General features: G+C 39.8%; 1 protein-coding gene across 1 annotated transcript in view; it reads right to left on the bottom strand.

Moving 5' to 3' along the window:
- Su(z)12 (Polycomb protein Su(z)12) overlaps positions 1 to 16,445 on the bottom strand; it is a 953,568-nt gene that overhangs the window by 249,589 nt on the left and 687,534 nt on the right. The window contains exon 11 of the mRNA XM_090377077.1: positions 5,696 to 5,853. Within this exon, the coding sequence (XP_090233203.1) occupies positions 5,696 to 5,853 (158 nt within the window). The remainder of the gene's footprint in view (positions 1 to 5,695; positions 5,854 to 16,445) is intronic.

Genomic DNA, 16,445 nt, shown 5'->3' on the forward strand with positions numbered 1-16,445 from the left:
TAGTCTTGACACCCTTGGTGATGTACTTTTGAATTCCAAAATGTTGTTTTTAAAATCTTTATAGACCAGAAACCCAACTCCACCTTCACTCCTTTCACTGTTTCCATTAGTGTACAGCAGATTTCCACTTGATAAACTTATAAGTGATTCATTTCTTCTTCTTGTTTCAGCCGAACCGATGATATTCCAATTCACATTTCTAATTCCTTTTCCAGCTCTAATATCCTGTCTTCACCGATGAGTGATCGCACGTTATAACAGGCCAAGTTCAATTTCCGTGCATGGCAGCCTGGTCATACCCAGAGATTCTTAGCACCCTCTGCTTCCACTCTGATCCTCTCGCTGCCGTAAGAGGGAGAGTGAAAGCTGCTGGGGACTGAGGGCCATTTGTATTGTTGTCCTCTCATATGCTGGAGGGTTTGGTCTTTTCCTCTTCACGCTGACCAGGCGTCTGGAAGAGAACCACTCTACACGTTCGTTGCCACCTAAGTGACGTAACAGGGCTTACCATCGAGAAGGTGTGCATGAGTGGATTTTAGGGAGGCAGGCCAACCGGACTTCTCCTAAATCTGTAATAGAGAGATATTGGATCCATCAGTGTTTTAGGCTGAGTGTCTGATAACACACAGGATACCCGTTCCCCTCTAAGCCCCCTTCCACAATATCGATACACTTGAAAATGACAAAGAAAACTTTTTACGCACTTCAACATTTTTTCACCACGTTCTAACTTATAAATAATTTCGACTTTTTCGCGAATCGAGAGACATTTTTTTTTTTGTTAGTAGAGAAGTTCCAGAAGGAAGGCTTTGTTTCTAACTGATTTTACTTTAAAACAATAAAGTGATCTGCATACAAAGTTCTAAGAAGTCCAAAATGCATACAAAGTTCGTAGAAGTCCCGAAATGCGCACAACATTCTTAGAATGTCCCATAATGCTTACAACGTTCTTAGAAGTCCGAAATGAATACAAATTTCCTAGAATTCCCATTTCCAAAATTCTTAGAAGTCGAAAAAGAAATTTGTGGTTCAAAATACAAGACCATCTTTAAATAGGGTAATGCAACAAACGGAACTCCAATGCAGTATTGTATAGCCCCCTGTCTGCGGAAGAACAAGGTCATAAATCGGCTGATAATCTGAGGTAGGTGGTCATAAAGCTAAGTCACACTTTTCATTTTCGTCTATTCCAAGAATTGGGTTTTTTCGACTACCCGAGCAATTAAGAAGGCATACAAAAATTTGTTCGGTATATCAGCGCAGTATACTAATTATAATAGCGAGCGATTGTATGGGAATACGCATAATTTAAAACCATTATGGCTTTTTGCTCATTACAGCCACGATCTTGTTATTTCCGGGTTCATTATAACCTAGTTAGACTGAGTACAGCACATTCTCAAGTTTTTTTTTTTTATCGCCATATTTTTTACGTAGGTTGCTGGATATTTTTGTATACAGTAAGTCTCCGATTCACGTAACTTTGGAATTATGTTAAATTTTTTTCATTCGATTTTTTTCCCTTCTTTTTTAGGATTGTAAAATTTAAAACAGTAAAATAATAATACCAAGCAATCGATAGTGATGATCACGGCACGCACAAATTGCAGAAGAGAGATGACTCTCCCTCTCTCTCTCTCTCTCTCTCTCTCTCTCACTCATAGGGTAACTCGGGAATTTTTTTTTTTTTGGCTGGTGCAGCATAAGTTTTAGGCTTCCTTGAACCATATGGCTATTAATAATAATAATAATAATAAAGCTTAAAAACAAGAATGAAGAGAAGATTCTTAAAATGTATTTAGTTTTGTTTTTATATGACTGAAGATTTCAGTGAAGGCAACACACACTTCACCATAATAATAATATAAAATCACACAGAATTCCAGCTATCGGTATTATCGCAAATGCAATACGATCGAGTTTACTACCCATTTATAATGAATTGCACTAACAGAAAGCCCAAACTGATTTTATTGTTTTATCGTAGTGACCTCCAGAAATGTGTTTTAGCAAAATGTGAGATTGCGGGGGGTGATAATAGTGTGTTTTCGCATTAACCACGTGAAGTTCTTTACAGATTTCATTTTGACAACTATCATGGTGCTGACTAAAAGAATAAATGACAGTGGTACTAGCAAATCTATCAAAAAAAGAAAAGCAAACGATTCAGATCAGAAAATTAAAATAAGAATGTTTGAAAATGGTCGAAGATTAACAATTATTGTGTAGAATTCAGATTTGTCGTTGTCAGCAGTGAACACAATAATAAAGGACAAAGACAATAAGAGAAGTGGAAGGGATCGGCACCATGAAGTCAACTATGATTACCAAAGCTAAGAAATACATATCAGTTTTTATAGTACAACAACATGTGCCACTCCGGCTACTTCACCGTTGTCCCCCAGATAAAGTTATTAATTGAACTAATTAAAAATATATTACTAACTAATTGAAAAATATATAACTATACTATCTTTCTTCATTGTCCTGATGATATTATGTGGTTTTTTTTTTTTTTTTGGGATATCACGGATACAGTAGCAATATTTTATTAGTCATTCCCGAGTTACCGAAAATTTGACTTACGGAAGAAGTTCTGGAACGTATGTCGGGGACTTACTGCATTTTTGGATTATCCAGGAAACAAACCCGGATAATCAAAAAAATTTTTTTTTTTTTTTTTTTTTTACCATCTCTCCCGGAAAATCGAGAGTCTACTGTGTGTAGGTATATATATATATAAGCTAAAGTAAAATCGAATATTGCCAGTAGCATGGCTAACCAGTAGGGTGAAAATGAACTGAACCAAATAAAATAACATAAAATGATGTTAGCTTTTTCTATTATTTTTTTTATTTATTTTAATATATATTTCAGTAATTTTTATTTCACTATTTAACTTTTGGATTAATTCGATCACACACACACACACACACACACACACACACACACACACACACACACACACACACACACACACACACACACACACACACACACACACACAGTTAACTTATATACATAAGTTAACATATTTTATACACTATGGATTTATATAATTGTTGGCTAAACCATAACACCATTACCTTGTGAAGGTCCTTGCACCGTATGTAGACTGTTTCATCGTTTTTCTGATAGTTATGCCTTTTACGCTTTCAGATATGCCTGCAAAATCTAAGTCTCTCTTTATTTTTTACGATGTCGTGTATCGTTTGGTTACCAACGTTATAATGGTTCATTAAAGATTTAATAGATGCACCGTTTTCAAACGTTTGAATAATTTCGAGTTTTTGTTCAATTCAAAACAATTTTTTTTTGTGTACCTATCATTTTCACGATTTCTAAACAAAAAAAAATATTTACTATAAAAAAATGGACACTCCTGGCATAAATAAGGAAACAAAACTTGTCTTTTTTTGGTGGAAGGGAACACAACAATCCATGCAACTTACTAAAACAAACTAAACACATGTTCTCTTTCCAATGATTTTTGAGCAGCAGGTGTGAAGACAGCAGAGGTTGTGGGATGATAGGTACATTCATCTCCCAATCAGGACTTATAATGCCACTTCTTATCACTTATTTATGGCTTCCAAAACATCTGTTTATATCCATTGATTTGCAGGGTGTCCCAAAAGTTTGGAACCAATGGTAAAAACATGTTTTTCTTTACAGGTGAAAAATGACATTAACACTGGGTGGAGATAGTCCTCCTCAGTGGTTGTCAGGGATGGACCCAGAGGGAACTGGTGGGTGAATTTAATGATAGGGAATTCCTGAAGGCACAGGTATATGCTGTAAAAATCTGAGATCTTCAGCTTAGGAAGAGAATTACCAAGGTTTGTGCCACTGTAAATCCCAATATGCTGAGAAGAATCCAAACAATCATGGTATATCAGCTGATAAAAGGCATGGAGAGTCATGTGGACACTTTAACACATATTGTAAATGAGTAAGCAAATGTAGTGTAAATCCCATTGGTTCAAGACATGCCATCTTTATTATTTGAATTTTATGATATTCAATAGGATATTTATTTATTTAATTTTTTACTTTAGAATCTTGAAGTTAATCCAATCCTGGTAAATCAAGAGTCTACTGTACAACTCCCGAGTCTTCTATCGATGGATAAATGTATTGCCTTTTTATGGTTTTTAAATAAAGGCTCTAAAGTGATATATATATATATATATATTTTTTTTTTTACATTTATTTGTTTTCTAAGTTTATTTTGTCTTTTAGGAATATCTTTTGCTTCACTAATCAGGATTAGCGAGGGTTAGCTGTGGGCATACAGGGTGATTCACTACCAGTGCGACAAACCTGCAGGAGGTGTAGGCGATACAAAGACGAATCGGAATCACATAGCATTGCAGGGTCCGAAATGCCTTCATCATGCGGTAGAGGGCATTGAACGGGAGGTTGCGTGAACAGCGATCCCGCTGGAATTCGGCATTTGCGAACCAGTTCCCGAGGCATTAGGATAGACGAGTATTCAAATTTTGAACTGGCCGACATGCACCTCACATATGGAGATGCTGACTGTAATGGGCGCGCCACTCTGCGCTTGTACCAGGAACGTTTCCCGCACAGGCGTGCTCCTCATCATACGATTTTCGCATGTATGCACAGAAGGTTACGTGAGACTGGTTGTTTCATGAGAGGTACCATGAATCGAGAGAGAACGACAAGGACGCCAGACAATGAGGAGAATGTCCTACGTCTTGCAGAAGGCAATCCGAGTACGAGTACTCGAGCGATAGGCCAACGATTATGTATTTCCCAATCCACTGTATGGAGGATACTGTCAACAAACCAAATGAGTTCATACCATCTGCACCGCGTCCAATCATTGGAGCCTGTGGATTATCCACTCCGGAGGACTTCTGCTACTTGGTTTCTTCAACAGAGTACGGAAGACAGCGCATTTGCTGTGTCCGTATTATTCTCGGATGAGGCAAGTATCAATAGAGGGAACCTTCAACAACAAAACACCCATTTGTGGGCTTTGGAGAACCCCCATGGTGGTTCCAGCATGATGGGGCTCCCGCACATTACACCAATGACATCGGCCAACACCTAAGTGTTACATTTGGACAGCATTGGATAGGTCGTGGTGGTCCGGTTCATTGGCCTGCTAGATCGCCGGACCTATCATGCCTGGACTTCGTCTGCTGGGGTCAAATGAAGACATTGGTGTACGATAACCACCGTTGATTCAGTTGAAGACCTAGTCGCTCGCATCTCTGTAGCTGCCAGGGAGATTCGAGACGCCACGAATCTTACAGAACGTTTGGGATTCCATGCGGCGGCGCTGTGAAGCCTGTGTGACCGCTTCTGGTCGAACTTTCGAACACCTTCTGTAGCATGGCTTTTTGCCAATGTAAAACTTGTCATTAAAATGATTTCTGTTACACTAACGATTTGCTGTTTCTGTTCTTTTTCTTTGCTTCTTTGTTCACGTGACCTCCTGCATCACGAAGGCATTTCGGACCCTCTAATGCTATGTGATTCCGATTCGTCTTAGTGTCCCCTACACCTCCTGTAAGTTTGTTGCACTGGTAGTGAATCACCCTGTATATAAATCTCCTTCATGCGTTCTACCTACAATTTTTTATACATAAAATATTTTAAGATATATATATACATAGTACTAAATACTTAATTAGTATTCTAAAAAAATTAAACCACTCACCGACACACCATGATGTGAGTGACTGGGGTACGACGTACTGGTCCTGTTCGACTGAAAGCAAATCCAGCTTGTGAATACAAATCTTGGGGATTTCCAGCATATGATCCATCATAGCATTCATTTATAGACACATCAATTCGAGCACCTTTAGTATGTGGCTAAAAGAAAATTGTTTCATTTATTTAAAAAAAAAAACTTAATATAAATAAATGTTGAATTGAACTAAATACGATAGATCAGCGGTCCCCAAACTGTGCACCGTGGTACCAAGGTGTGTGGCAGCGAATTCACAGGGGTTCTGCGATACTTGACATCTGTCGGACACGGTCGAAATACTAGCTCGAGGTAGGTCACAGTCTTAGCATTATCACAGTTTCAACATTACTTAGTAAGTTGCTTGGACCAAACAATTTAACAAATAGAACTGTTAATTATTTCTTTTGTACTGGAGGTGCCAGGAAAACAATACTTAGGCACTAAAGGTGCCGTGAAAAAATTGAGACACTAAGGGCGCCATGAATCGAAAAAGTTTGGGAAACTCTGTAAAAGACTACGCAGACAAGAAAGAGGATGTATTAATAACAGAGAAATATAAACCTTATAGATTAATTCCATATGCCACCAAATTTACACTTTTTTCTATTTATTCTCATAATAAAAATAATTATAGTTTTTGTGACAAAAATGAACGTATGATATTAATATTTTGTGATAACTGATTTTTGAGAAAGTTCTCTTATGTCTGTTTATTAGTAGTAGTAGAAGTGGCATGTGATGCAAGAAACCAAATGTATGAGCTTATGCAGCATCAGCCAAAAAAAAAAAAAAAAAAAAATCACACCATTCCCTCCAAATGCCTGTCCAGTTCCTCCTTAAATTTATTCAACCTATCAACTTCCACAACGACAGATGGAAGTTTGTTCCAGCAATTAACCACCTGCTGGCTAAAGGCAAATTTCCGCACATCCATTCTACATCTGTCTTTTCTTAATTTGAATTTATGCCCCCTTAGATTCGTAATCTGAACAAGTGGAAGGATCCCATCAGAATTCAGTGTGCTCAACCCATTCAAGGCCTTATATACCTCAATCAGATCACCGCACAGGTGCCTAGTCTCCAGCCACTGCAATTTGCAGAACTTAAGCCTCTCTTGGTAAGAGGATCCCTTCATTCCCCTCACCAATCTTGTTGCCCTTCTCTGTACACGCTCAAGTAAATCTACATCCTTCCTAAAATGAGGCCTCCAGACCTGTACGCAGTACTCAAGCCGTGGCCTGACCATTGCCTTATACAGAGGGATAATCACCTCCTTTTCCCTGCTAGCAAAATTCCTATATATCATTGACAAAACCCCATGATCTGCCCTGGCAGCCTATCTGCATTGCTCAGAAAACTTCATATCTGCCTGCACAATTACTCCCAGGTCTTTTTCATTTTCTACCACCTTAAGTGTAGTACCACACAGTTGGTACGTTTCTCTGGGGTTACTTCTACCCATATGCAGTTCTTTGCATTTGTCAAGGTTAAACTTCAGTTGCCACTTCTTAGCCCATCTGCCCAAATTATCTAGATCCTGTTGCAGTAGCACACTGCCATTACTGTCATTAACAACCCTGCCAACCTTTGTATCATCTGCAAACTTCGACATTAAGCCTGATATACCTGCATCAATATCATTGATAAATATACAAAACAACAGTGGAGCTAACACCGAACCCTGTGGGACTCCACTAATAACATTAGTCCAAGAATAGCAGCACCCATTGATTACCACCCACTGTCTTCTCCCACTTAACCATCCTTTTATCCACTGTAGCAACTTACCCTTAATACCATTCTGCTCCAATTTGTACAATAGTCTTCCATGCGCAACAGTGTCAAAAGCTTTCCTGAAATCCAAATATATGATATCAAAATTATTTTTCGCATCCAGTTCCTTTGTAACCACATCATAATATCCTATCAAATTTGTCAGACAAGACTTTCCCTTAACAAACCCATGCTGTGTCTGAATTATTGCTGCAGTCTTGTCTAGATGATCCTGCAATGCATCCTTAACCAGCGACTCCATTATTTTACCCGGAACAGAAGTTAAACTAACTGGTCTGTAATTACTTGTGTCACCCTTCGATCCCCCTTTGTGAATTGGGGATACATTTGCACATCTCCAGTCCGTGGGAACCTCCCCTGAGTCCAAGGATGCTCTCATAATTATGGCTAAGGGTTTGATTAGTTGCTTTGCCGTCTCCTTTAATATAACTGGATAGATCCCATCCACCCCAGGTGCTTTTCTTACGTTTAACTTCAACAATTTCTCTTCCACTTTGCTCTCGGTTATTACAAAATCATTAAGTATCCTGCTACAATTTGATAACCTTCTGCCATTTTCAAACCTTAATAATTCCTCACATGTGAATGTAGATGCAAAATACTCATTCAGTTTGTTTGCTATCTGAGCAGGATCATCAACAGTCGAACCATCGATGACAAGTGGACCGATCAGATTCATCCCCTTCCTTTTAGAGTTTATATAAGTAAAGAAATCCTTGCTGTTTTTCTTAGCATCTTTTGCCAAGGATTTCTCGTAATCTGCCTTCGCCTGCCAAACCTCCTTTGTGACCTGATTACAAATTAACTTATATCTGCCATATGCTTCTGAGTCGCTTGATAATTTATATGCATCCCATGCATTTTTCTTCTCTGTTACGAATCTCATTAGTTCATTTGACAACCATTTAGGCCTAAACCTTGAACAATATTTCTTAATAGGTATAAATCTTTTAGTAGCTTCCACGATTAATTCCTTGAATGCTTCCCATTTTGAATTTGCTGTTGGCAATATCATCAGTTGATCCCACTGTATAGAATTTAAATACTGTCTCAGTCCATTGTAGTCGCCTTTACGAAAGCAATACCCCTTCCCTTTACCCCTAATGGTAGTTACCTCTTTGAGTAACTCCCACTTCAGCACACTGTGATCACTGCCACCAAGTGGTTCATTTATCTGCAGATTCTGAATGCATGAAGAATCACTACTGATAATCAAATCAAGAGTATTACTCCCTCTAGTTGCCTCCCGAACATGCTGATGTAGAAAACAATCATCCAATAAATCCACAAAAGCCTTGCTACTGTGTGAGTGACCAGCCCCCAAATTCCAGTCAATATCTGGGAAATTAAAATCCCCCATTATAAGACTCTCTGATTTACTGGCCCACTCTATTTCTCCGAACAGTTTCTTATTATACTCATCAGAGTCATTAGGCCTATAGCACACTCCTACTCTCAATTTTACTAATACATGAATGATCACTGCTGATAACCAGATCAAGAGTATTACTTTCTCTGGTTGCCTCTCGAACATGCTGCTGCAGAAAAATATCATCCAATAAATCCACAAAAGTCTGACTAGTGTGTGAGTGCCCAACCCACAAGTTCCAGTCAATATCTGGGAAGTTAAAATCCCCCATTATAAGACATTCCGATTTACTAGCCCACTCTATTTCTCTGTACAATTGTTCATTGTACTCATTCAAGTCATTAGGCCTATAACACACTCCTACTCTTATTTTTGTTTCACAGTGCTTATGTCACACCAAACTGACTCAACAGTGCACTGTTCATCTATATCAACTGGATGCACTTCTTTTGATTTTATGTTTTTCTTTATTAACAGCATAACACCTCCTTCCTTCCTATCCTGTCTATCCTTTCTGTACACATTGTACTCGCCAAATTCCAGTTCTGCATTCCTTATATCTTTGTGACACCACGTCTCTGCTATCCCAACAATATCCGCCTTTGATGTCTTGACCAACACTTCAAATTCATCAAATATATTTACTATACTTCTAGCATTGGTATACATGCAAGTATACATGCACCTATTCTTATTCTTAATTACTCTATCCCATATCCCATATACCCACCTGTTTCACGATGACTGCCATCCGTCCCTGAAACCCCCAACACCCCTCGCTCCAGGTCGCTACTTACTCTAATAGAAGTTGTGCAAGAATCACCTTCACCTCTGCCTACGGCTACTGTTAAACTATTAGTCCTTGTATCCCCCCAAGCTATCAGTTTTCCGACCCACCTAACACTGCCTCGATAGCATCAGCAAATATTCTTGCACCCTTTCTATTTAAGTGTATCCCATCCCTGTAGAAGCAGTCTCTCCTGTTAACAAGTACAGTCCAGGCTGAAAAAAATTCTATCCCTTGAGCCTTGTACAATCTTTCCAGGGCCGAATTGATCGACAAGGCTCTCATCATATACTCCCTCCTATCGTGTCTGGGCAGAATTGCAGACACTTTCAAATTCAACCCTATTTCACGGCTTTTTTTCAACAGTGACCTGTACTTAGCATTAGTATTAGTAGAGGCATATGATGCAAGAAAGCAAGCTTATTCAGCATCAGCCAAAAAAAAAAAAAAAAAAACCAACCACAACTCCCATTTCACCCCTCCGTTGGTTCGAAATACCTGTCCAGCTGAGCCTTAAATTTGTTTAGGCTATCAACTTCAACAACAAGCGATGGGAGTCTATTCCACAAACCAACTGCCCGCTGGCCAAAGGCAAATTTCCGCACATCTATCCGACATCCGTCCTTCCTCAATTTGAATTTATGCCCTCTCAGGTGATTATTCTGAGCAAGAGGAAGAATCCCATCGGCATTGAGCATGCTCAAGCCATTCAAAGCCTTATCACCTCAATCAGATCACCTCGCCGATGCCTAGTCTCCAGGCTCTGTAATTTGCAAAACTTAAGCCTTTCTTCGTAAATGCAACCCTTTGTTCCATTCACTAATCTTGTTGCCCTTCTCTGTACTCGTTCCAGCAGCTCTACATCCTTCTTGAAATGAGGCCTCCAGACCTGTATACAGTACTCAAGGTGTGGCCTGACCAATGCCTTATACAAGGGAATAATCACATCCCTGTCCCTGCTAGAAAAATTCCTGTATATCATCGACAAGACACCATGAGCTACTCTTGCAGCTCGTCTGCACTGCTCAGAGAACTTCATATCTGCCTGCACAATTATCCCCAGGTCCTTTTCATTCTCTACCACTGTCAGTGTAGTACCACAGAGTTGATACGTTGCTCTGGGGTTACTGTTTCCCATATGTAGTACTTTACATTTGTCAATGTTAAACTTCATTTGCCACCTCTCAGCCCATCTGCTCAACCTTTCCAGATCCTGTTGCAGCAGCATAGTATCAGTAGTGTCCTTAACAACCCTGCCAACCTTGGTATCGTCTGCAAACTTGGACATTAAGCCTGATACACCATCATCAATATCATTTATAAATACAGAAAACAACAATGGACCCAACACTGAACCCTGAGGAACTCCACTAATAACATTAGTCCACGTTGAGCAGTGTCCATTGATTACCACTCTCTGTCTTCTGCCACTCAACCATCCCTTTATCCATAGCAGCAATTTGCCTCCAATGCCACACTTCTCCAATTTGTGCAGCAGTCTTCTATGCGCAACAGTATCAAAAGCCTTTCTAAGATCCAAATATATAATATCAAAGTTATTCCCTGCATCCAGTTCTTTTGTGACTACATCATAGTATCCAATCAAATTGGTCAGACAAGACCTCCCTTAACAAAACCATGCTGTGTCTGAGCTATAACTGAATTCTTGTGCAGATGATCCTGCAGTGCTTCTTTAACCAGTGTCTCCATTAATTTTCCTGGAACCGTAGTTAAACTAACAGGTCCATAATTACTTGTGTCAGCCTTTGATCCTCCTTTGTGAATTGGGGTTACATTTGCACATCTCCAGTCCATGGGTACCTCCCCTGAGTCCAAAGAAGCTCTCATAATTATGGCTAGGGGTTTGCTTACTTCCTTTGCTGCCTCCTTTAATATAACTGGATAGATCCCATCCACCCCGGGTGCCTTTTTTATGTTTATCCTCAACAATTTCTCCTCCACTTTCCTCTCTGTTATTAGAAAATCATCTAGCTCACTGCCAATGTTTACTTCACCTACGACATTCCCCTTCCTGAATAACTCCTCATGTGTGAATGTAGATGCAAAATACTCGTTTAGATTGTTAGCCACCTGAGCTGGATCCTCAACTGTTGAACCATCAACATCCAGTGGACCAATCTGATTCATCCCTTTCCTTCTTGAGTTTAAATAGGTAAAGAATTCTTTTCTGTTTTTCTTTGCATCCTTTGCCAAGGATTTCTCATAATCTGCCTGCCTAATCTCCTTTGTGACTTGATTGCAGACCAACTTATATCTATCATAGGCTTCCATGTCACCCATTAATTTGTATGTATCCCATGCATTTTTCTTCTCTGCCATTTGTCTCATTAGTCCATCTGACAACCATTTAGGCCTGAACCTTGAACAATATTTCTTGGTTGGTATGTAAAGCCTGGTAGCTTCCAAGATTAGTTCCTTGAATACTTCCCATTTTGAATTTGCTGTTGGTAACATCATCAGTTGGTCCCACTGTATAGAATTTAAATACTGTCTCAGATCATCATAGTCGCCTTTACGAAAGCAAAAACCCTTCCCTTTACCTCTGATGGTAGTTACCTCCTTGAGTAAATCCCACTTCAGCACACTGTGATCACTGCCATCCAGTGATTCCTTTATCTGCAGATTCCGAATGCATGAAAAATCACTACTGATAATCAGATCAAGAGTATTACTCCCTCTATTTGCCTCCCGAACATGCTGGTGTAGAAAACAATCATCCAATAAATCCACAAAAGCCCTGCTAATGTGTGAGTGACCAACCCACAAATTCCAGTCAATATCTGGGAAATTAAATTCCCCCATTATAAGACTCTCTGATTTACTGGCCCATTCTATTTCCCTGTACAGTATCTTATTATACTCATCAGAGTCATTAGGCCTATAGCACACTCCTACTCTCAATTTTGATCTCCCAATGCTTAAGTCACACCAAACTGACTCGACACTGCCCTGTCCATCAATGTCGACTGGCTTCACTTCCTTGGATTTTATGTGTTTTTTAACTAATAGCATAACCCCTCCTCCCCTCCTGTCCTGCCTATCCTTTCTATACACATTGTACTCCCCAAATTCCAGTTCTGCATTCCTTATATCTTTGTGACACGACGTCTCTGATATCCCAACAATATCTGCCTTTGATGTTTTGAGCAATACCTCAAATGCATAAAATTTATTTACTAAACTCCTAGGATTGGTGTACACGCAAGTATACATGCACCTGTTTCTATTCTTAGCTACCCAAACACAACCCATGTGTTTACTCGTACCGCAATGACTTCCAGCAGTCTCTGAAATATCCTGCATCTTGTTTTTCAGGCTTCTACTCATTCCAATAGAAGCAGTGCAAGAATCTCTTTCACCTCTGCCAGTGGCTACTGTTAATCCATTAGTCTGTCTCCCCCCAAGCTAGCAGTTTTCCGACCCACCTAACACTGCCTCGATAGCATAAGCAAATATTCTTGCACCCTTTCTATTTAAGTGTATCCCATCCCTGTAGAAGCAATCTCTCCTGTTAACAAGTACAGTCCAGGCTGAAAAAAATTCTACCCCTTGAGCCTTGCACAATCTTTCCAGGGCCGAACTGATCGACAAGGCTCTCATCATATACTCCCTCCTATCGTGTCTGGGCAGAATTGCAGACACTTTCAAATTCAACCCTACTTCACGGCTTTTTTTCAACAGTGACCTGTACTTGTTAAGCAATTCTGCTGGTCTCCTACTCTTGATATCATTAGTACTTGATATCATTACTATTCTAAGAAGACTCCAATAAATTTAATCAATCAATATCTGGTGCTGGATAATGACTGATAAAGGATTGTCAAGAAGTTAATCAAGGATTGTCTTTGAGTCCCAGAAGAAGAGTTTAATTTTTCAGGATTATTATTGTTATTATTATTAATAGCCATAGGGTACAAGGAAGCCTGAGGCTTATGCTGCACCAGCCAAAAAAAAAAAAAAAATCCCCAGTTACCCTGAGAGAGAAAGAGAGAAGTAGAAAGGAATCACCAAGAAAGACAAGAATGGTGATATCCAGCTCAGGACCCTGGATATCACCAGCTCAGTCCTGAGCTGGTGATATCCAGCTCAGGACTCTATGATTCATGATAAAATTAAACTACTACTACTACTATTGCCATCTGTGGTATCTGTTTGTTCCGTTTTAAACTGTAATAGAGGTGTACAACTACACCCAATCTTGGAGTCTGTAGTGTTACAATGTGACAAATGCTGGCAGTCAGCCAATATACGCAGCCTGTACCAGCAACAAGAAAAGATTCATTATCTTAAAAGCTTCCATTAACAATTTATTAAATACTTAATACACTGATCATACTTTGTAAACTGAATTATTATTTCTTATCTATGGAACCCAGTGGCAGTCCCCTTTTATTTTATTTGTTCTAACTATGGCCAGCATACATACAGCGTTACAGAGGATCTTCAGAAAATTTTTTTCTTGATAGCGGGAAATAAGGAGAACCTCCGCTTCGCACATCGAGGCAAGTCACGTTGCATCACCTCTAAGGGCTTTTTCTATAAGGCAACCATCAACCATGCCCGCACGAAGAGCACCTGTTTTAACTTTGGCCTTCAAACCTTGAGAGTATTATTCGGCTACCTACACCTAGAACTGTAGAGAGACACGGTCAATAAGTCCAGACATCCAGGAACTCGGTGGTTTGGTTTCTCTGTTACCCTTTCCAAACCTAATTCACACCCTTTGTTCCCAGGCTAGCCGCGTATCTAATACTTACTGCTCGCGCCAACAGCTTAAGTTCACTGACCTACTCTGAGAAGTTCACTCTTCCAAATCCCACAAGGATCCCCCAGCAGACAATGCTCACATTGTCTTAAACCCAAGCAGCAAACAATTATCTGGCAACCAGACCAAACTCCTCACTTTCGGTATAACGTTTGCTATTCTACCATCTAGACCTCCTATCACACAACTCACCATTGGGGTAGAGGCATCCTTGACCTGCCTCCCCGAAGAGACTGATAACAAAATTCGCTTCAAGACAGTTTCTATTCTTCAGCGCATGCACCCTGCTGCCCCTAATCATAACCAATGCCAACATGCAGCCCTTAATTCTACAGGAACGACATTGTCGTCCTAACAGCTGACAAGGGGTATCATACGGTTGTGATGGATTGTCCTGAATATCTAAGTACGGCTCTCTCTCTTTTCCACTTGATCCTAATGTCTATGAACCGGTGCAGGACCCTCCCATCAGAATATTGGGATTATTAGAATCAAAGGCGAATAAGTTAGTCAGTGATTGGTTCAAGCCCGGGAAGATTTCCAATTCCACACGTTGGCAATTGCACACAATGGGCTGCCAGCTCCCACAGTCCTATGGCCTACCAAAAGTGCACAAGTGAGGCATTCCTTTAAGACCTATTGTCTGTTGCTACAATTCTCCAACAACAATGGCATTAATAAACGGGCGACATATTTTGTCGCCCGTTAACTAACACCACTAGTAAATACTACTATTCACACTGCATTGAACAGTGTGGAATTCCTATTCCTCATCAAGCAACTCAGTTCCTGAAGACAAGATCATCGCATCCTTTAATGTCATCTCTTTATTTACTTCAATACCTCTGCAGTTATAGTATATGCAAGGTAACTCTTGCAGAGTGACGACAGCTTACCGGAGAACATCCCTATCCACAGAGGAAATCTGTACCACAATTAATACAAAGAACAGGTCAGTGTACACCGCTACACAGTACTGCACACACACTACTTGCATGAGCCTGGAGCCATTCCAGTTCGATGGAAGACAGAGGTAATAAAGTTTCTAAGATAACAGCCGACCTCACCGCATGCAATTCTTCTAACAGAATCGCAGTTATCAGTTGATTCAACCACTCCTCCTCATCACAGTTGCCCAAATTATTAGCTATATGATTCCTTTTGCCTCAAAGTTGGTATTTGTGCATATGTCTGCTCTGATATTCCCTGTCAGAGACTTGGTAATTTGAAATCTCTTCTTTTCAATCTCCTCTGGCTTAAAATCTCTCTACCTCATCCTGTCAAATTCATCTGTTGTCTCTACATTCTCCCAACTCCACTAACCACTTGGAACTCTTTCACTTCCTCTCTTTGCAACTTGACTTTCTCCAGTCCAACTTTCCGAACAGTGAGGTAATGTTCCATGGTGATTTTAATGTTCACAACTCCAGCTGCCTTCCATTCTCTAGTCACACAGACTCAGCTGGTCGAGATGTATGAGGCTTTTGCAATTTCTAATGACCTACCAGAATACCAGACAATCCTAACCACACAGCGAACACACTTCATCTTTTCCCACAAACAACCCTTCTAAGTACACGGTCGAAGTGAGTAGTCCTTTAGTCACCTCATATCACAACCTGGTGAATGGCTCTTCTCCAATGGCGCCTTTATCTCATGGCTATTCACAACCTCGTGTTGTTTGGCATTACAAGAATACAAAATGGGATGATCTGCGAGATTTCTATTCCTTGGTCGGATTACTGTTTGAAAACTTCTGATTTCAACGTTTGCTCAGACTGTTGTTGTTGTTATGGAGGCTTATTGGCACATAAGCTGCTAAGGCTATAATGTGCCTATTCACTTATTATATTAAAACATGAGTTTTCCATAAATCAGAAATAATTAAAAAGCGCAGTTTGCCTGAGAAAGTCAAAAAATTCAGAAATATTTGCCTTATCACCAATCAGGTTTTCAAGAGTTATTGGTTTATGTAGAT

This window comes from Mastigoproctus giganteus, chromosome 7 (assembly GCF_048544385.1).
Source record: "Mastigoproctus giganteus isolate SK-2022 chromosome 7, ASM4854438v1, whole genome shotgun sequence".
Lineage (NCBI taxonomy): Eukaryota > Metazoa > Arthropoda > Arachnida > Uropygi > Thelyphonidae > Mastigoproctus > Mastigoproctus giganteus.